The following is a 20,375-nucleotide window of genomic DNA, read 5'->3' on the forward strand; positions in this document are numbered from 1 at the left end:
TCGTTCCACTGGTTAATTGTTCTCACTGTTAATTACTCCTTAATTCCAGGTTGCTTCTCTCCTTGATTCTCACAGTTTGCTTTTGCTTTGGCTGCAAGGGCACATCGGTGTTACTCCACACCTACGCTGTGAAGGGGTCGATGGGTTGCTGATGGTTGCAAACAGTTGTGTAAGGGATGCGCATCTTTTGCATGCGGATCGGATAACCCGACTTCCCGGTGGGAGGCGGGAGGAAGGCGAGGCACATTCAAACGGCAAAATGGAGCAGCTGGAGGAGAGACTGGCCCACGAAGTGAGGAGATACCAACATTTGCACGACGTGACGGATAGAGACTACGGGAGCCAGGAGGCGACAGCCCATTCGTGGAGAAGAATTGTGGAGGAAGATCCAGACCGATGCAGAGAAGAGTGGAAACAACTGCGAGACGAGTTCGTCAGGCTGAAAAAAAGAATGAAAACAAAGACCAGGGATCCAGGGCCGCCGGCCCATTCTATAATGCTGTCCTGGCTGGAAGAATTTGTAAAATACTGGGAAACCCAAGCGAATGTCAACGGTGCTGCAACGGAGGTAAGAAAACCACATCGTAATCTAGAACGTGTTTATATTTGTAGAGAACTGGGTAAAAGGTAAAGGTAAAGGTTCCCCTCGCACATATCATGGCTAGTCGTTCCCGACTCTAGGGGGCGGTGCTCATCTCCGTTTCAAAGCCAAAGAGCCAGCGCTGTCCGAAGACATCTCCGTGGTCATGTGGCCAGCATGACTAAACACCAAAGGCGCACGGAACGCTGTTACCTTCCCACCAAAGGTGGTCCCTTATTTTTCTACGTGTATTTTTTACGTGCTTTCGAACTGCTAGTTTGGCAGAAGCTGGGACAAGTAATGGGAGCTCACCCCATTACATGGCACTAGGGATTCAAACCGCTGAACTGCCGACCTTTCAATCGACAAGCTCAGCATCTTAGCCACTGAGCCACTGTGTCCCAAACTGGGGACACGGTCTCTTTTGACCCACAAACACACTCCTTCCGCATTTTGAGCTGACAATAACCACCTCTGTCTCTGACCCAGACATACATAAGGAAGTAGCACTGCATTATTAAAGCGAATAGCACTGCATTCATAATATAGTATGAACCTATAGTAGAGCCTTGATAGTACAGTGGTCTAAGCCCCCTGTTATTAACACAGCTGCCTGCAATTACTGCTGGTTCGAATCTCTCCAAGGCTCAAGGTTGACTCAGCCTTCCATCCTTTCTAAGGTAGGTTAAATGAGGACCCAGTTTGTGGGGGCAATAAGCTGACTTTGTATAAATATACAAAAGTATGAAGGCTATTGCTTAACGCATTGTAAGCCGCCCTGAGTCTCCGGAGAAGGGCGGCATATAAATCAAATTAAAAAAAAAACAACAGTGCTGTACAAATCAGGTCTACTTACTTTCATTAGATTTCTTTATGCTAATTGCATTGATGTCTTTAAAAGTGTTATGTATGTAACCATGTATCTGTTTGGATAATTGTTGGCACAAATTATATAATTACAGCCTGAGGATGTCATGCCGGATCCTCTAGAGAAAGACTCTTTGGATTCAAGCTTGCATATGGAGGACATCTCATTCACATCACACCATGCATCCAGGCACTCAGGTGTCTTCTCAGTGCATAGTAGCGACGATGATGAGAGTTCAACCAGTGTGCTCACTGGGTCACCCATAAAAGCACCAGTCCCCCAGTCAAGAAAGAGGAGGAAGGTGATGGGAAAGGACGAGATACTAGACGCTTTGGTCACTCTACGCTGGGAGCAACTTCAAACTGCAGTGATGTCACTGTTGAACCCCGATAACAGCCGTCGCAATGATGAATACACAACTTTTGCCCTGGCTGTTGCGGACTCTTTGCGGAAACTTCCACCGGAACGTGTGGAAGCAACAAAATCCCAGCTCTTCGTTGTGCTTGCTGACGCACATTCCCAAGTGACAAAACCTGGCCGACCTGGGGATGCAGGTGCGTTTTCTTCTCACTGCAGTAATTGGCTGATTGTGAGGTGCCTTTGGGGAAGAGAAATGGAAGAATAGAATAAAATAGAATAGAATAGAATAGAATAGAATAGAATAGAATAGAATAGAATTCTTTATTGGCCAAGTGTGATTGGACACACAAGGAATTTGTCTTTGGTGCATATGCTCTCAGTGTACATAAGGAGAATAAAATACATTCATCAAGAATAAAAAGATACAACACTTAGTGATAGTCAAGGTTACTAATAAGCTATCAAATCGTACTAGGAAACGAAAACGATATAAATGGAAAGATACAAGCAACATAGTTATAGTAATAAGTGGGAAGAGATAGATACTAGTAAGGAAGAGAAGAATAATAGTAATACAGTCTTAGTAAATTATTTGACAAGGTTGTGAGAATTAGTTGTTAAGCAGAGTGATGGCATTCGGGGGGAAAAGGGGTATCCAGGAGCTCGTGAATTAAAGGTTTTCTTTGGGGGGGGGGAGAGAAGAGAGATAGACAAAAAAAAGTCAGGGAGATCTCTGTGTAAGACATGAAATAAATTGCAATAAATGCTCTGCTGATTTAGATCAATGTGGCGGCATATCCGGTCTTCTTGTTGATCTGCACAGGTCCAGCTGTTCGTTTAAGAACCATAGTAGCGCAGTGTTTAGAATGCAGTACAGGTAGTCCTCAACTTACAACAGTTCATTTAGTGACCGTTTGAAGTTACAACGGTACTGAAAAAAGTGACTTGTGACTTATTTTTCACACTTCTAACCGTTGCAGCCTCCCCTTGGGTGCGTGATTGGATTGGATGCTTGACAACTGTCTCACATTTACGACGGTTGCAACGTCCCGGGGGTCTGGTGATTGATCCCCTTTTGCAACCTTCTGACAAGCAAGCCAGATTCACTTCCCAACGTTGTGACTAATTTAACAACCGAAATAGTCCTCCACTTCACAATTGTGGCAAGAAAAGTCATTAAAATGGGGCAAAACTCACTTAACCAATTTCTCGCTTAACAACCTAAATTCTCAGCTCAATTGTTGTTACAATTCATTACTAAATTGCAGGCTGTTTCTGCCGACTGCCAGCAATTTGGCTGTTCAATGCTGACCAGCTCAAGGCTGACTCAGCTTTCTGTTCTTCCCGAGGTTGGTAAAATGAGGACCCCGATTGTTGGGGGGAGTAACATGCTGACTCTGTAAAGCACTATGAGGTGGTATCAGTAGTGGTTTTCACTTACCTTCGCTACTGATTTGGGAATGTGAGTGTGTACGGTGCTTCTGCGCATGTGCAGAGTGCCCGTGATGGTGGGTGGGCGGAGCCTCCCGCCAGCGCCTCTACCGGTTTGCCTGAACCGGGGCGAACTGGTAGAAACCCACCACTGGGTGGTATCAGAAGTGGCTTTTAGCAGGTTCTGACCAGTTCTGGAGAACTAGTAGAGGAAATTTTGAGTAGTTTGGAGAACCGGTAGTAAAAATTCTGACTGGCCCCGCTCCCATCTATTCTCTGCCTCCCGAGTCCCAGCTGATCAGGAGGAAATGGGGATTTCGCAGTAACCTTCCCCTGGAGTGGGATGGGAATGGAGATTTTACAGTATTCTTCCCTTGCCACGCCCACCAAGCCACACCCACAGAACCGGTAGTAAAAAATTTTGAAACCCACCACTGGGCGGTATATAAATCTTAAGTGCCATTGCTTGCTCCGAAGCCTCTTCTTCAGAACAATATGTGGCCTCTGAACAGGGAGGCTCCATTTAGCAATTGGAGCCCGTAGCGACATATCGCAATGAAGGCTTCTGTTGAGGGCTGCAGAGCACTGGAAGTTTAACATCTCCTGGTCTACCTTTTTTTTAGGCAGGAGATCTGCCATTTCTGAGAGCAAGCCCAGCGGCAGAGGCTTGTTGTCCAACTGAACCCTTCCTTCTCATAACACACATGGTCCTCGACTTATTTATTTATTTATTTATTTATTTATTTATTTATTTATTTATTTATTTATTTATTTATTTATATTATTCAATTTGTGTACCGCCCTTCTCCTAGTGGACTCAGGGCGGTGCACAGCCAGAACTAAAACATATAACAATACAAAATTTAAAATTATTAAAAGAATTATATACTTTGGCCCAAATTCAAAACAATTCGAATTAAAACCCATTGACAGATTAAAAGCTAAACAACTAAAAAACTAAAAAAAAAAAAGGGGGGGGGTTTCACGCCAGCCCTGCTTGATGGAAAAGAAAAGTTTTCAGGGCATGGCGAAAGACCCGGAGATCCGATATCCTTCTTATCTCTGGGGGCAAATCGTTCCAGAGGGCGGGAGCTGCCACAGAGAAGGCCCTCCCCCTGGGGGTCGCCAGCTGACATTGCCTGGCTGACGGCACCCTGAGGAGTCCCTCTCTGTGGGAGCGTACTGGTCGGTGGGAGGCTATTGGCGGCAGAAGGCGGTCCCGCAAATACCCAGGTCCTATGCCATGATTTAACGACCATTCATAATTATCGGGGCACTAAAAACTGACACGACCAATTTTTTCACATGACCACTGCAGCATCCCCAGGAGAGAGTATTCAAGTTGAATTAGGGATTTTTAATAATCACCAGTATCTGTTCCCCCATGGAAGAAAAATGTTATCTATATATGAATGTCAATGTGTATTAAAAATATGCTTTCTTCGGTCAGAGAACGGTAGACTTGTAGGAAAATGGGTGGAGATAGGTTGGGTTACTGATTGTTTAGTTTAGGAAAAGGGATGTTATGTTCAGATATTAATATACGTAAAAGATTTGAATTAAGAGATATATGTATGGGGGTGGAGGAAATGGGTAGATTATGAGTTGAATAAATGTCAAATTAGGATTTATTATATAATTTTATAGCTGAAGGTTGCTTTGAAATGTATAGTATAGGGGGGGATATAATAATAATGTTAGAAAGAAATGGTTAGCATATGGGGGGTGGTGTAAAAGGATGGTAAAGTATTATATAATCTGATATCAATTTGGATTTTATTTTGGAGAAGCCATGGGGGTAGGGGAGGGGGAGGGGGGGGTTAGGGAGGAGGGGGGAAAAAGGGGGAAAAATCTGTATTTGAAAAACTTTTTCAATAAAAAAAAAAATGCTTTCTTTTTAGATCCCAGGGAACCGGGGAGTTTTTCTAATAACCGAGGAATGACTGCTGGGCCGCTCAGCCAGGTATAGCTATTATTATTTTTTTCAGTGCCGTTGTATCTTCAAACGGTCACTACAACGAACTGTTGTAAGTCGAGGACTGCCTGTACTTAACGTCGAATAGGAATAAACGTAGACGTCATTTGTCCGCTTCACAGGGGCTTCTGACCTTTGAAGATGTGGCTGTGCGTTTTACCGATGAGGAATGGATGCTGCTGGATGCAGGACAGCAGGACCTCTACCGGGAGGTCATGGCGGAAAATTCTGGGATGGTGGCCTCTCTAAGTAAGGATCCCTGAGGTTCAGCTCACTCGGATTGTTCTTCCTTCCTTCCTGTGGTGTCACAGTTTCCTGTAGAAGCAGTTCCAGTTTCTGCCTGGGAATCTCGGCTGGCCCAACTCTCCCTGCAGCTGAATCTTGCTGCACAGTTACTTTCCCCTCCAGATCGTGGATGTAGTTGCCTTTTGAGGGTATTAATTAGAATAAGATGGCAGCTAATTTTCTCCCTTCATCCTTTTCCTCCCATCCCCGGGCAATAGTATGGTTGACAGTGAAGAGGTTACAAAGATATTGGGGAATGGCCAGATGCTACCTGAGTGTGTGGCTGGTCACTTCTGACAGCCGCTTTTTTCTGAATTGGGTTTTACAGAGTCTTATTCATATTCTCCCTCTTTCTTCTACCCCCCTCTTTCCTCTCTCCTTTCTCCCCTTCCCCCTCCTCTGTTATTCTCCTCTCTCCCCTTCTCCTTCTCTCTTCTCGCCCCTCGTTTCCTTCTCCCTCTCCTCATCTCCCTCTCCTTCTGCCATCTCTCCCTCCCACTCCCTTCTACTACCGTGTTTCCCTCAAAATAAGACCCAACCCGGAAAATAAGCCCTAGCATGATTTTTCAGGATGCTCGTAATATAAGCCCTACCCAAAAAATAAGCCCCAGTTAAGCTTTTCAGCCAGATGGATGCGTTTAGCCCCGTATTTCCTCCCAAATAAGGCCTAACCGGCAAATAAGGCCTAATGGCTTAGGACCTGGTTATCTACGGGACCGCCTACTACCACCAATAGCCTCCCACCGGCCGGTACGCTCTCATAGAGAGGGGCTCCTCCGGGTGCCGTTGGCCAAACAATGTCGACTGGCGGCCCCCAGGGGGAGAGCCTTCTCTGTGGGGGCACCCACTATCTGGAACGAGCTCCCCCCGGAGATACAGAGGATCCCGGATCTGCGCACCTTCCGCCGTGCTCTTAAGACCTTTTTATTCCACCAGGCGGGCCTGGCCTAATCTTTTCCCTCTTTTTAATTATGCAAATTTTAATCGGTTTTTAAATGATTGGGGTGTTTTAATCTGTCTGGGCCAAATTGTATAATTCGATTTTACTTTATTTTTAAATTTTGTATCTATGTATTTTTACTGTTTGGCTGTTCACCGCCCTGAGTCCTTCGGGAGTAGGGCGGTATATAAATCAAATAAAGTAAGTAAGTAAGTAAGTAACGTGTCTTTTGGAGCAAAAATTAATATAAGACCTGTGTTTCAGGGAAACACACTATTGCCTTCTCTTTCTGTCTTCTCCCCTCCCTCTTTCCTTTCTCTCTCTCCCCACCTCTCTGCCTTCTTTCTCCCATCCTCTTTCACTCCTTTCTTCCCATCTCTCCCTTTTCCTTCTCCTTCCCTCTCCTTCCTCTCTTTTCCTCTTCTCTCCCCTCTCTCCTTCTGCCCTTCCTCCTCTTCCTGCCTCCCTTTCCCCTATCCCTTCCTCTCTTTCCTCCCTCTCTTTTCCTCTTCTCTCCCTTCCCTCTTCTCCTTCCTCCACTTCCTGCCTTCTTCCCCCTGTCTCTCCCTCTCTCTTTCCCTCTCTCTCTTTTTTCCATGGCCTTGACCCTGGGAATGGGGGCAATGCGGTTGCCTAAATTTACCAGCAAAGCTTTTCCATCTCAGTCCAGGAGCTTCAGCCAGAAAAAAATGCCGAAGACCAGGAGGCAGGAGCAGCTGACAAACCTGAGCAGAAAGCTCAAGACGGAGAAGGAAAAAGCCACCCCTTTTTCCAGCGCCCCACTGAAAGCGAGCTAAAGACTTCACACAATGTGGGGCAGAGTCCGGCCGCTGGGCCCAAGCAGGACTGCCAGGATTCCTTGAAGACGATGGCATTTTCTCCTCCCACCTTGGACTTTAGAGAATCCCAAAAACGTTGGGAAGCCAGAGCTGATGAAGAGGACGTGCCGCAGTCCCCCGGCTTCACTGACCTCGTGAATGTAAACAGGGAACTTGGACTTGAAGAGGAGAGCCTGAACGGGGAGACCCAAGGCAGACTGGAAGAAAAAGTGAGAGTCTATCTCGTTCAGCGGCGACTGCCCTCGTGATATTTCAGAAGGCACCCCCGAAATGTTAAGGTTGAGCATGCTAAGAAAGAGAGATGATTGAAAATGGGGGGGGGGGGGGGTTAGCAAAGGTTATATCGGGGTATGAAACTCAAGGCCCGTGGGCCAGATCCGGCCCGTGGGGTGCGTACATTTTATTTATTTTATTTTTTTATTTTATTTCAAATTTATATACCGCACCTTCTCCCAAGGGACTCAGGGCGGTGTACAGCCAGATAAAAACATACAATACAAACATTAAGAACAATTAAAAGAATATATATTAATTTGGCCCCAGTTTAAAATGACAAACCAATTAAAAATTAAAAATTTAAAAATATGTTAAGCCAGCCCGGCTTGATGAAAAAAGAAAGTTTTAAGGGCACGGCGGAAGGCACCGAAGTCTTGGATTCTCCTTATCTCTGGGGGCAGCTGATTCCAGAGGGTAGGTGCCCCCACAGAGAAGGCCCTCCCCCTGGGGGTCACCAGCCTACATTGTTTGGCTGATGGCACCCCGAGGAGGCCCTCTCTGTGGGAGCGCACGGGTCGATGGGAGGCCGTCGGTAGCAGCAGACAGTCTCGAAGATATCTAGGCCCTATGCCATGGAGCGCTTTAAAGGTGATAACCAACACCTTGAAGCGCACCCGGAAGACCACTGGGAGCCAGTGCAGCTCGCGCAGGAGCGGTGTTATGTGGGAGCGCCATGCAGCTCCCATAATTACCTGCGCGGCCGCATTCTGGACCAGTTGGAGCCTCCGGGTGCTCCTCAAGGGGAGCCCCATGTAGAGAGCGTTGCAGAGAGGCCTGTGGGGCCTCTTTGGAAACAGTGAAGGACTGGCCTATGTTGCCTCTGCCAGCGAAAATGACAGAGGGCTACAGGAGGCCGCTGCAGCTGAAAACAGAGCTTGGGAGCCCGTTTTCAGTGCTAGGACTACCACAGGGCCCCCCCCAAAAAAGGCACATTCATTTATTTATTTATTTATTTATTTATTTATTTATTTATTTAATTAGTTTGATTTATATACCACCCTTCTCCGGAGATTCAGGGCGGCTTACAATGCGTTAAGCAATAGCCTTCATACTTTTGTATATCCCTGCTTAGTAGGGTTTTCAGCCCCCCCTAAGCGGTGTTCTTTTTTATACAAAGTCAGCTTATTGCCCCCACAAACCGGGTCCTCATTTTACCTACCTCGGAAGGATGGAAGGCCGAGTCAACCTTGAGCCTGGTGAGATTTGAACTCGCAGTAATTGCAGGCAGCTGGCAGCTAAGTGCTACTTTAACAGCACTTAGTCTACTGCGCCACCAAGGCTCTTATAATCATGCTGGCCACGCCCACCCTGGCCACACCCACCCCAGCCCCCCAAGGTCAAACACAACCCTGATGCAGCCCTCAATGAAACCGAGTTTGACACCTCGGGGTTATCTCAACGCCCATTAAATTGAACTGAAATTTCATTTTTGGGGGCTTGTTCTGCTGTCCTCCTACAGTCTAGATCCGTGATGGTGAACCTATGGCACGTGTGCCCAAAGCGGCATGTGGAGCCATGTCACCTGACATGCATGGCGTCACCCGTTCCTCTTCCGGGTTTCTGGCGTGCAGGCAAGTGCGATGATCAGCTGGCCTCTTGTGTGTACGGCAATGCCGGAAACTGGAAGAGCTGGTCTTCCGTTTAACTACGTGTGCATGTGCGCCGGCCAGCTGATCGTCGTGCGCTCATGCGCGCCAGAAACCCGGAAGACTAACTGGCCGGTGCTCATGCACGCGCCGGAAACCAGAAGTTCATTTTCGGGCGTGCGCAGGCGCCCTGGGCAGCTCCTTTACCGGGTTGCGGCCCAGACAAGTGTATGCTCCCTTTTCAGCACTCGGTGCCAATAAGGTTCACCATCACTGGTCTAGCAGCTCAGCTGTTTCTGCAAGTGTTCTGTTTTTCTTGCACTCTTAAATCTGTGCACGGTGCTCCCTCCTTTTCGGGGAGGTTAGATGGGCGTGAAAGAGTAAGCCGTATGTTAGCCAGGGCCATTTTTTTTCAACACGTCTATACAGGCAGACCTCGACTTACAACAGTTCATTTAGTGACCATTCAAAGTTACCACGGCACTGAAAAATATGATTTAGGACCGTTTTTCAGAGTTACGACCTTAAAGCATCCCCCCCCCCAGGGTTACGTGATCAAAATTCAGATGCTTGGCAACTGGTTCATATTTATGACGGTTGCAGTGCCCCCAAAGCCATGGGATCACCTTTTGCGACCTCCCGACCAGCGAAGTCAATGGGGAAGGCAGCTTCACTTAACAGCCGGGTTCCTAACTCATCAACTGCAGTGATTTAGTTTAACAACTGTGGCCAGAAAGGTAATAAAATGTCACTTAACAAATGTCTCGCTTAACGACAGCAATTTTGGGGGTCAGTTGCGGTCGTACGTTGAGGACTATCTGTAGTTCTGAGTCCAAGCCATCCTATCATCACTACAGTTTTTTTCAGTCCGGCAAAAGTCGCATTGCAACATTGCACAGTAAGCTCCACCCCTTTGTGACATCTAGAAAAGGGGTGGAGCTTGCGTTGCAATGTGTCAAAGGGTCAGCCCTTCTACTCAAAGCTGCTTACACAGAGTTGCTGGCAACACACACACATACACAGAGTAAGATGGGCAGCAATACAAATTTAATAGGAAGGTAGGTTGATAGGTAAGAGCCAAATTTAATAGGAAGGTAGGTTGATAGGTAAGAGCCAAATTTAATAGGAAGGTAGGTTGATAGGTAAGAGCCGGCCTGGTATATTGATTAAAGCAGTGTTTCTCAATTTTATCAGCTTTAAGATGTTGGATTTCAACTCCCAGAATTCCTCGGCCAGCATGATTTTTTTTTTGAAATTTTTATTTTATTTTATAAACAAACGTACAATACATAATCCATCGTTCACTGCTTCATCTGAGTACATCTTTTGTGACTTCTTCTTGTTCTCCAATGTTAATCGTTTCATAATATCATTTCATTTCTTATAACATTTCTCCCACATGTCTTACTTTGCTATTAATACATTTATCTTCTCTCCTCTTTCTTTTTCTCATTACAACATTACCCTATATGTATTTCTTCTCTAACCAATGATAAAATTGTCTCCATATCTTAAAATATTCCGATTCCTCTCTTTCTTCGATTGTCAAAGTCAATCTATTCATTTCTGCACAATCCAATATTTTCTTAATTACTTCACCCTCTGTAGGGATTTTCTCTGCTTTCCATCTTTGCGCAACTACTATCCTCGCTGCAGTTATTATGTGAATAATCAAATATATAAATTCTTTACTAAATTTCTCTCTGGTAGGATTCCCAATAAGAACAGTTCAGGTTTTAAATCTCTATGTTGTTGTATCATTTCTTCCAACCATGTTTTAACTTTAATCCAATAGTTTTTTTGCTTCTGGACATGTCCACCACATATGATAATAACGATCCTGGTAACTAGGCCAGCATGATATTTTGACTTCCTGTTGTATCAGCATGATCTGGGAATTGAAGTCCACATAGCCTTAAGTTGATACGGTGGAGAAACATTGTATTAGAGCAGGGGTGGGCAAATATGGCCCCTTTATAACCTGTGGACTTCAACTCCCAGAATTCCTGAGCCAGCTTGGCTGTCTCAGGAATTCTGGGAGTTGAAGTCCACAGGTTGTAAAAGGGCCACAGTTGCCCACCCCTGTATTAGAGGATTGAGCCATGAAGTGGGAGACGCAGGTTCAAGTGGACTTTGAAGGGAGACATCAAACTTACCTCCCAGGCAATGGTGAAATCCGAACCGGTTTGCTACCGGTTTGCTGGCTGCGCACTGTGTGCCAAATGCACGCTGCGTGTGTATGCACAATGTGCACCAAAAAGAGGCTTGGGAAGGTAAGTAGAAGCGAGGGGGTGGGATCAGCTGTGGCACGCCATTTAGCTTCACTAGAAAGCTACATGGGGCTACCCTTGAAAAGCCGCGCGAGCTGTCGTGGGTGCACCTAGGTACACCCACATTACACCAATTCTCCGCGAGCTGCACTGGCTCCTTATTGGTCTCCGGTCACAATTCAAGGTGTTGGTTATTACCTTTAAAGCCCTACGTGGCTCAGGACTAGGGTATCTTTGCGACCGCCTTCTACCACATAGTTCCCAACGACCGGTAAGATCCCACAGAGTTGGTCTCCTCTGGGTCCTGTCAGCTAAACAATGCCGGCTGGTGGGCCCGCGGGGGAGGGTCTTCTCTGTGGCTGCCCTAGCTCTCTGGAACCAGTTACCTCCTGAGATCCGGACCATCCCCACCCTATTGGCCTTCCGGAAAGCGGTGAAGACCTGGCTTTTCCGGCAGGCCTGGGGCCGTTGATCTCGCTCGTGTGATCTGGTGAGATCCGGCCATGAATGGTGTGAATGAGTTTTAATGTTTTTAATTCTTAAATGTTTTTTATAATGATTTTAAATGCATTGTGAGCCGCCCTGAGTCTTCGGAGAGGGGCGGCATACAAATTGATTGAATGAATGAATGAATGAATGAATGAATAAATAAATAAATAAATAAATAAATAAATAAATAAATAAGGATTTATTTATTTTTTATTTTATTTTTTATTTTAATTTGATTTATATGCCGCCCTTCTCCGGAGACTCAGGGCGGCTTACAGTGCGTTAAGCAATAGCCTTCATCCTTTTGTATATTTATACAAAGTCAGCTTATTGCCCCCACAAACTGGGTCCTCATTTAACCTACCTTAGAAAGGATGGAAGGCTGAGTCGACCTTGAGCCTTGGAGAGATTCGAACCAGCAGTAAATTGCAGGCAGCTGTGTTAATAAAAGGGTGCTTTAAACCACTGTAGTACCAAGGCTCTTTCCTGCTTTCTAGCAAAGCTAAACCCCGCTGCACAGCTGATCGTTGGAAATACCTGTTCAGAGGAACCTATAGCTTCTTTTTTTTTTTTACTACCAGTTTGCCCAAAGCGAACCGGTAGCATTTCACCCCTGCTTCCAGGATTGATTGAAGTGTTGGAAGAAAAATCTGGTCCAATTCCAAGCCGGGAGAAAGACGGTGAAAATAAAACGGAGGCAGGCCGCATTTTGGAAAGGAGATCTCTTGTTTGTTTGCTAGCCAGAAACGTCAGTGACAGCAGCATGTTTTTGGGGCGGCTTGACAAAATGGGGTTGAGATAGGTGGGCTTTTTATACGTTCTATGGGGCTTTGTGACTGAGATGCCTGTTCCTGTGTAAGAATGTGCCCTTTAATATTTTAATGGCTGTTGCCAGATTATTTTAATCTGGGGAGGGAGGGGTGGCTTCCTACAGAAGATAAAAGTCAGGATGTAGCAATAGCGCTTATATATTTATTTTATTTTATTTTATTTTATTTTATTTTATTTTATTTTATTTTATTTTATTTTATTTTATTTTATTTTATTTTATTATTTTATTTTATTTTATTTTATTCAATTTGTATACCGCCCTTCTCCTAGTGGACTCAGGGCGGTGCACAGCCAGAACTAAAACACATACCAATACAAAATTTTAAATTTTAAAAGAATTACATGACTTTGGCCCAGAATTTAAAACATTCAAACTAAAACCCATTGACAATTTAAAAAGCTAAAAAAAGGGGGGGGGGTTCACGCCAGCCCTGCTTGATGGAAAAGAAAAGTTTTTAGGGCACGGTGAAAGACCCGTAGATCCGATATCCTTTGTATCTCCGGGGGCAAATTGTTCCAGAGGGCCGGAGCTGCCACAGAGAAGGCCCTCCCCCTGGGGGTCACCAGCCGACATTGCCTGGCTGACGGCACCCTGAGGAGTCCCTCTCTGGGAGCGTACTGGTCGGTGGGAGGCTATCGGCGGCAGAAGGCAGTCTCACAAATATACCGCTTCGTAGTGCTATACTTGATAAATGATGACTTGAGCTTCTTAGGTAGGTCTCCTATCCCTATCCCTGGCCCATGACTTACTGCTAGGCCTTGAGCCTTTCGGAATCGGGCTGTGGAAGGGTCATGCATGCGTGCCTCCCCTCCTGCAGGTGCGCACTCCATTTGCATGAGTGGCAGGTGGGCTTGCCCGCCACTTGCGCAGAACTATCCCCTCCCCCCTCAAGCTGGTTCACATAGCCCAGGGGTCAGCAACCTGCGGCTCTGGAGCCTCATGTGGCTCTTTCACTCCTCTTCTGCGGCTCCCTATCACTCAAAATATGCATCACAATCTCCAATGTGTGACACCTGCGGATACACGATTTATTAAACTTTTCAGCCCCCGGTAGGCCAACCACAGATAAATCCAAGAAAAATTTCAGAAGAATGTTCTGTCCCTGTCTCACACACGCACACAAACAGATAGCCAGGGGTTAAATAAAACTGGCAGACAACCAATTCTTTTGATAAGAGGATTGGCAGCAACCCAGTAACTGCTTGCCAAGAACTTTACTCATAGAGGGAGGGGTTGTTCCTCCGAAAGATAAACCCAAACAAAATACACACAGTTCAAGAATTGTCAAGTCCAGTCCGTATTAAATCCAAGGCAGATAATGTTTCAAAGATACAATGTGACTCGCTAGTAGTTAGTTTTGTCCATCACAGAGTCTGAATGGCCACCTCACCCCCTTTTATCCCCTGTGGGGTGTGGTCCAGTGACTCAGCTTAATCTCTGGCACGCCTCCTTTTCTGCTGCGTGCGCTTGTCTCTTCGACGCTGGCGTGGATCCAGCCAAGACTTATCTCCGTCACTGTCCGACTGCGAGGAGATACCTGGCTCCTGGCCAATCTCTTCTCCTACGAGAGACACCTGAGGCATTGCCAGAGAGGAAGGTCCTGATGAGGGAGGTCTGGCCAACTCCTTTCCTTCACTTTTGGAGCCGCCTCCCTCCGATAAGACGGGCTCAGGGGTCGGAGTCACAACAAAGAAAACAGAATGTTTAATTCAACTACATATGCTAGTTTTCTAGCCGCTCAAGGAATAGTGAGGCACGGGAAGGGTTTTGTGGCTCCTGGTGTTTTCTTTTCTGTGGGAAACAGGTCCAAAGGGCTCTTTAAGGTTGCAGACCCCTGACATAGCTGAAAAAGTTGTGGAACTTTGTCTTATAGAGGAAGGATAAGATACTCAAGGTTTTAATGATGGAGAGAAGATGCCAGCATTCTTTTTGTTGCTTGGGTTACATTGTGTGAAATGCACTGGGGAAGTGGGGAGAATGGTGGGGGTATAGATGAGGACAGTTTAGCCCCTAATATTGATTTTTTTTCCCCCAACATTGCAGTCATGGCTGTATTGCCTTTCTTTCTCTTTCAGGTAAGAAGACCTCTGGCAGACATCAATTCCTCCACGCCAGTGCAGGAATCATCGGGCAGAGTGAAGATCCTACATTGGATGGAGACCACCCAAGAAGGTGACTTCCTCGGAAAGGCCTATCAGGGTCCAGATTCAGGTATGTTCCAGAATTCTGGTGGTGCCTCTGATTTATGTAAAGTATCATTGAACCTCTGGCATAGCTCCCACCTTCCTTAAAACACACAAGCCCCAGAACCACATTGTTACTATTATATAAATATAAATAAAATATAAATCAAAATAAAATAAATAAATGGTTGGTTCAGGGATGAAATGCAGCCGGCTCTATCCGGCTCGTGCGGACCGGTAGCTCCAGCGGCGGGAGGTTCAGCGAGCCGGTAGCACTGGAGGCGGGAGGCTCCACTCATGTCGTCACGTTGCGGTTTTAACCCTCTGCACGTGCGCAAAGCCTTCCGCGTATGCGCAGAGAGTCAAAAACGCGACATGATGACGGTGCGCACATTTTCGAACCGGTAGGGAAGCCGGCTGCATTTTCACCCCTGGATCCCTTTTCATTCATTAATGTTATTGATTAGCCCTTGGGCCAGTGGTGGGTTCCTCCCGGTTTGGTCCGGTTCGGCCGAGCCGGTAGCGGTGACGATATGACGTCACCGAACCGGTTCTCCCAACCCCCGCCCTCCCACCCCCCCACGTTATTCTTACCTTTTATTTGGTCCCACCCCCAATCTATTGCTGCCTCCTGAGTCCCAGCTGATGACTACAGGAAAAAAAAACTGTTTAAACTCTTGCAGGGGGCTTCAAAGGGCCGTCCTACAGCTGATCAGTGTTAAAAGCAAACAAATGAGTCGGGTCGTAAGTGCGAGGACTGGTCATAAGTGCGAGGACCTTCCAGAAATGACTCTGACCAGCTAGCCGTGCCCACCTAGTCACATGACCTCCAAGCCACGCCCACAAAATAAGCCACGCCCACAGAACCGGTAGTAAAAAAATTTAGAACCCACCCCTGCCTTGGGCCATATCAAAGTGCAGAGCTCCAGAAACAAATTATTACTAAAAATTTGAGAAAAGCAATTATAAAGTGGAATGGGATAAAATAAAATTTAAAATGAAATTGGAATTGGAATAAAATGCAATAATTTAAGATTTAGATAAAATGTGATACAATTATATTTCGGTGTCACCCCTACAATCTATCCCAATCGGTCCCACATATAAAACTTTTCTATTTCAGCAAGCTGGCCTGGCCTAACTCCCATCTTTTAAATTTTTTAAATTTTTTAATTTGTGATTTTATAAATTGGGTATTTTAATCTGTGTTTCGGCTGAAATATTTAATAATTTTAAGGGACTTTTTTAATATTTGGATTATCTGTATTTTATCTTGGCTGTTCACCGCCCTGAGTCCTTCGGGAGTAGGGCGGTATAGAAATTTGATTAATAAAATAATAATAAATAAATATGCAGATCTCAACCGAAGCATTTTGCTCAAGTCCTGTGCTGCACATAAAATAAGTCGTTTTGATATGGAGAGCCCAATGGGTCATCCGTTTGGTATATAGACGAAGGTACCCATCTCTCCCCTTCCTCCCTTTTGTTTCCTACCATTTGCTGTTTTTTTTAATATAGTTTATATTATAAGCTAATAAAACTATTAAAACCTGAGAAGTTTTTTTAGAAACCAGAAACCTCTGATCAGCAGCAGAGTTCTGTCTATATCAGCCCCAAACAATCACTCTCCCCTTTTAAAGACTCAAGGAGGGTAAACGCATTCCCCACCCCACCTGTTTTATTCATGGACGATTCAAATACTGTAGAACAATCTTATTTATTTATTAATTTATTTATTATTTAAATTTCTATACTGCCCTTCTCCTTTCGGACTCAGGGCGGTGAACAGCCAAAAATAAAACATTTGTACACAAAAGTTAAAATAGTTTTAAAATAATTAAATAAAATTTGGCCCATAATTTAAAACATTTCAATTAAAATCAGTATCAAATTTTAAAACCAATATAAAATCAGGCCAGCCCGGCTAACTGAAAGAAATAAGTTTTAAGGGCCCAACGAAAAGTCCGGAGGTCTGGGATCACTTGTATCTCTGGAGGTAGATCATTCCAGAGGGCAGGCGCCACCACAGAGAAGGCTCTCCCCCTGGAGGTCGCCAGCCGACATTGTCTGGCTGACGGCACCCTGAGGAGGCCCTCTCTGTGGGAGCGAACTGGCCGGTGGGAGGCTATTGGTGGCAGAAGGCGGTCCCGTAAATACCCCGGCCCTAAGCCATGGAGCGCTTTAAAGGTGATCACCAACACCTTGAAGCGCACCCGGAAGTCCACCGGAAGCCAATGCAGCTCGCGCAGGAGAGGAGTCACATGGGAGCGCCATCTTGATGTAATTGAGACCAGAATGTCCATTGCTAACCACGATGCTTGTTAAGGAAATCACATCCAATTTTACAAACGTTTTTGTCCACAGATGTTAAGTGAATGACTTCAGTCGAGGGGTGAAATCCAGCAGGTTCTGACAAGTTCTGGAGAACCGGTAGCGGAAATTTTGAGTAGTTCAGAGAACCGGCAAACACCACCTCTGGCTGACCCCCGAGTGGGGTGGGAATGGAGATTTTGCAATATCTTTCTCCCAGGAATGGGGATTTTGCAGTATCCTTCCCCTGGAGTGGGGTGGGAATGGAGATTTTGCAGTATCCGTCTCCTGCCACACCCGCCAAGCCACAACACACCACACCTGCCAAGCCAGGCCCACAGAACCGGTAGTAAAAAAAAAATTGGATTTCACCACTGCTTCCGTCGTTAAGGGAGTCACATGGTTATTAAGCAAGTCTGGCTTCTCCCATTGACTTTGCTTGCTGGAAGCTGGCTGGGAAGGTCGCAGATGGTGATCGCATGACCCCAAGAGGCTGCAACCATTGTGAATGCTTACCACCGGTTGCCAAGCACCCAGATTTTGATCTCATGGCCAGAGGGATATTGCTGTGGTTATAAGTGCAAGGACTGGTTGATTATAAGTCATTTTTTTCAATGTCGTTAACTTAGAACAACATTGTCGTTAACTTAGAACAACAAATGGTTGTAAATTGAGCACTCTCTGTATGTAACTATGGTATGTTCTCCCTTTTATATTTTGGTTTCTTCCAGGATCGGGTAACTCAACGCTGGAATCTAAGGATGGTTTTTGGCTAGAAAGACCGAAGGAGATAAACCCCCATGGGAAATTATTGGAAAGAGCCCTGGGGAAACTCATCCAAGGCCCCAACGCTCAGGAGAGTCTCGAAATCAAGCAGGACATGGGCAGCTTACCAGAGATAAAGTCTGACTTAGCCTTGTTTTGTGACGAGACATCTACAAACGCACCCACGAAAACCCTCCAAGGAAGAGAGACCAGTTTTGATCTCTCTGGAAACTTCCCACCAAGAGCCGATCGTTTGGAGAATCAGAACGCGCCGATGGAAAGTGAACGGATCTATAAATGCTCCTATTGTGGGAAGTGCTTCGAGGACAGCTTAGACTTGGTGACCCACGAGAGAGCTCACATAGGGGAGAAGATTTACAGGTGCTCCCAGTGTGAGAAACGGTTCTCTCACCGAATCGACCTCCTGACCCACAAGAGAAACCACCAAGGGGAGAAGCCACACCAGTGCGAACGGGACTGCGCCAAATGCAACAGGCAGAGGACTTGCCCAAGGGCATCCCACCGAACGCGACCCGGAGAGCAGGCCTGTCAATGCTCAGTTTGCGGGGAATGTTTCAGCTGGAAATCCAACCTTATCAGACACCGGAGAATCCACACAGGGGAGAAACCCTATCGGTGCGCTGATTGTGGGAAAAGCTACACCCGTAAGACCGCGCTTGACAGACATAAAAGGATCCACGTGGGGGAGAAAACTTGTGAGATCGGTGCTCCGAACATGGGGCAAGCATCCGTGTTGGTCCTCCTTGTTTGAATCACGTGAGGTTGGCGAGAAATGCATCGCACTGTAGTAAACGTATTACATGTGTTAGGAAGTTCACTTAGCTAAATAAATTGGGATCAGTAAATTCGTCGTTAAGTGGTGCGATTGCTAAATGAGGCTTCAAGTGACCACGTCCAATTTTATGACCTTTTTTTTTTTGCCATGGTTGTTAAGGAATTCGCAGAGCAACCCTTGAGTAGCAAGGGTGTGCACATGAAAGCGATTGAGAGTAGTTACAAATAAAACACAGCCAACACACAGATACACTGAGTTGCGTTTACTTTTAGGAAAATAGTAAGGCACAGTCCAATAAACAGTCCAGGTCATACACATATAAAGCAGTAGATAGTAAAACAATAGTCCAGGGATAGTCCAATAACAAAGTCTTCTTACCAGTCGTTGTAGTCATACACATTAACAGTTGCAAACAGTAGCAAAGAGCAGTAACGAGCAGTAACGATCAGCAAATAGCAGCAGAGAGCAGTAGAGAGAAACAATCCATGTTTCAAGCTTCCTTTTAAGGACATTGGCTACAGAACTAACCAATCAGGACACAGTATGATGCAATACAGCAATACACTAGTCTTAAAGCTATATTGATGGTTTATATATTGCCAAACCAACAAGTTAGGTGAAACCATTTCCTAACAATGGTCATTCAGTGAAACACACAACTGTTAAGTAAATCACACGCTCGTTAAGCAGATCTGGCTGTCCCTTGACATGGTCAGTTGGAAGCCGGCTGGGAAGGTGGCAAATCCCAATCACGTGACTGCCGAACGAGACAACCTTTGTAAATGCCAGTTGCCAAGCGCCCAAATCCCAATCGTGGGGGTGGCGGTGGGGGCGGGTGCAACAGTTGTAACTCTGAGGAAGGATCATGGATCACTTTTTTCAGTGCCGTTGTAACTTCAAACTGTCATTAAACAAATTGTTGTAAGTTGAGGACTATCCATGTAGCAATAGCACTTATATTTATATACCACTTCACAGTGCTTTACAGCCCTCTCTAAGAGGTTCACAATGTTAGCATATTGCCCCCAACAATCTGGGTCCTCATCAGTGATGGGTTGCTTCCGGTTCGGCCGAACCAGTAGCAATGACGATATGACGTCACCGAACCAGTTCTCTTTGTCTGGGAGATGGGCCCTCCCGCTCGCACCCGCTACCTTTATTTCTTCTTTTGTAGCCCAGCTGATAGGTGCGGCAGAGTCGATTGCCGCACCTCAGCTGGGCAGATACCTAACGAGCTTGCGCAGAGCGCAAGTTTGGCGCGCATGCGAATGAAGCAAGCATGCCCGCGACGATTGCGCACGAAGCACGTACACGAAGAGAACCGGTAGTAAAGCCGGTTGGAACCCACCACTGGTCCTCATTTTACTGACCCCAGAAGGATGGAAGGTTGAGTCAACCTGTCAAGGCTGACTCGGAATCTATCTATCGACAAGAGCCTGTAGTACAGTGGACTAAAGCCCTGTTATTAACAGATTAACATCTGCTGCTTGCAATTACTGCAAGTTCAAATCTCACCAGGCTCAAGGTCGACTCAGCCTTTTATCCTTTCTAAGGTAGGTGAAATGAGGAACCAGTTTGTGGGGGCAATAA

General features: G+C 45.9%; 1 protein-coding gene across 1 annotated transcript; it reads left to right on the plus strand.

Moving 5' to 3' along the window:
* The first annotated feature begins 17 nt into the window (after positions 1–17).
* Positions 18–18,835, plus strand: LOC139311904 (zinc finger protein 773-like). The gene is made up of 7 exons (XM_070936427.1): positions 18–568; positions 1,543–2,002; positions 5,141–5,202; positions 5,337–5,463; positions 7,105–7,487; positions 14,807–14,942; positions 17,956–18,835. Exons 1-7 carry the CDS (start codon positions 152–154, stop codon positions 18,759–18,761), a joined length of 2,391 nt encoding a protein of 796 aa, XP_070792528.1. The 5' UTR covers positions 18–151; the 3' UTR covers positions 18,762–18,835.
* Positions 18,836–20,375: the final 1,540 nt, after the last annotated feature.

The sequence above is a fragment of the Pituophis catenifer genome, unplaced genomic scaffold (assembly GCF_029215685.1).
Source record: "Pituophis catenifer annectens isolate HBS135680 unplaced genomic scaffold, rPitCat1.0.hap2 SCAF_2, whole genome shotgun sequence".
Taxonomy (NCBI): domain Eukaryota; kingdom Metazoa; phylum Chordata; class Lepidosauria; order Squamata; family Colubridae; genus Pituophis; species Pituophis catenifer.

Bases quoted from the DNA above. Each gene is read 5' to 3' on its own strand.
- LOC139311904 (XM_070936427.1), top strand. From the start codon at position 152: ATGGTTGCAAACAGTTGTGTAAGGGATGCGCATCTTTTGCATGCGGAT. The intron at 2,003-5,140 runs GTGCGTTTTCTT...CTTTCTTTTTAG, and splicing joins TGGCCGACCTGGGGATGCAG to ATCCCAGGGAACCGGGGAGT. The intron at 14,943-17,955 runs GTATGTTCCAGA...GGTTTCTTCCAG, and splicing joins CTATCAGGGTCCAGATTCAG to GATCGGGTAACTCAACGCTG.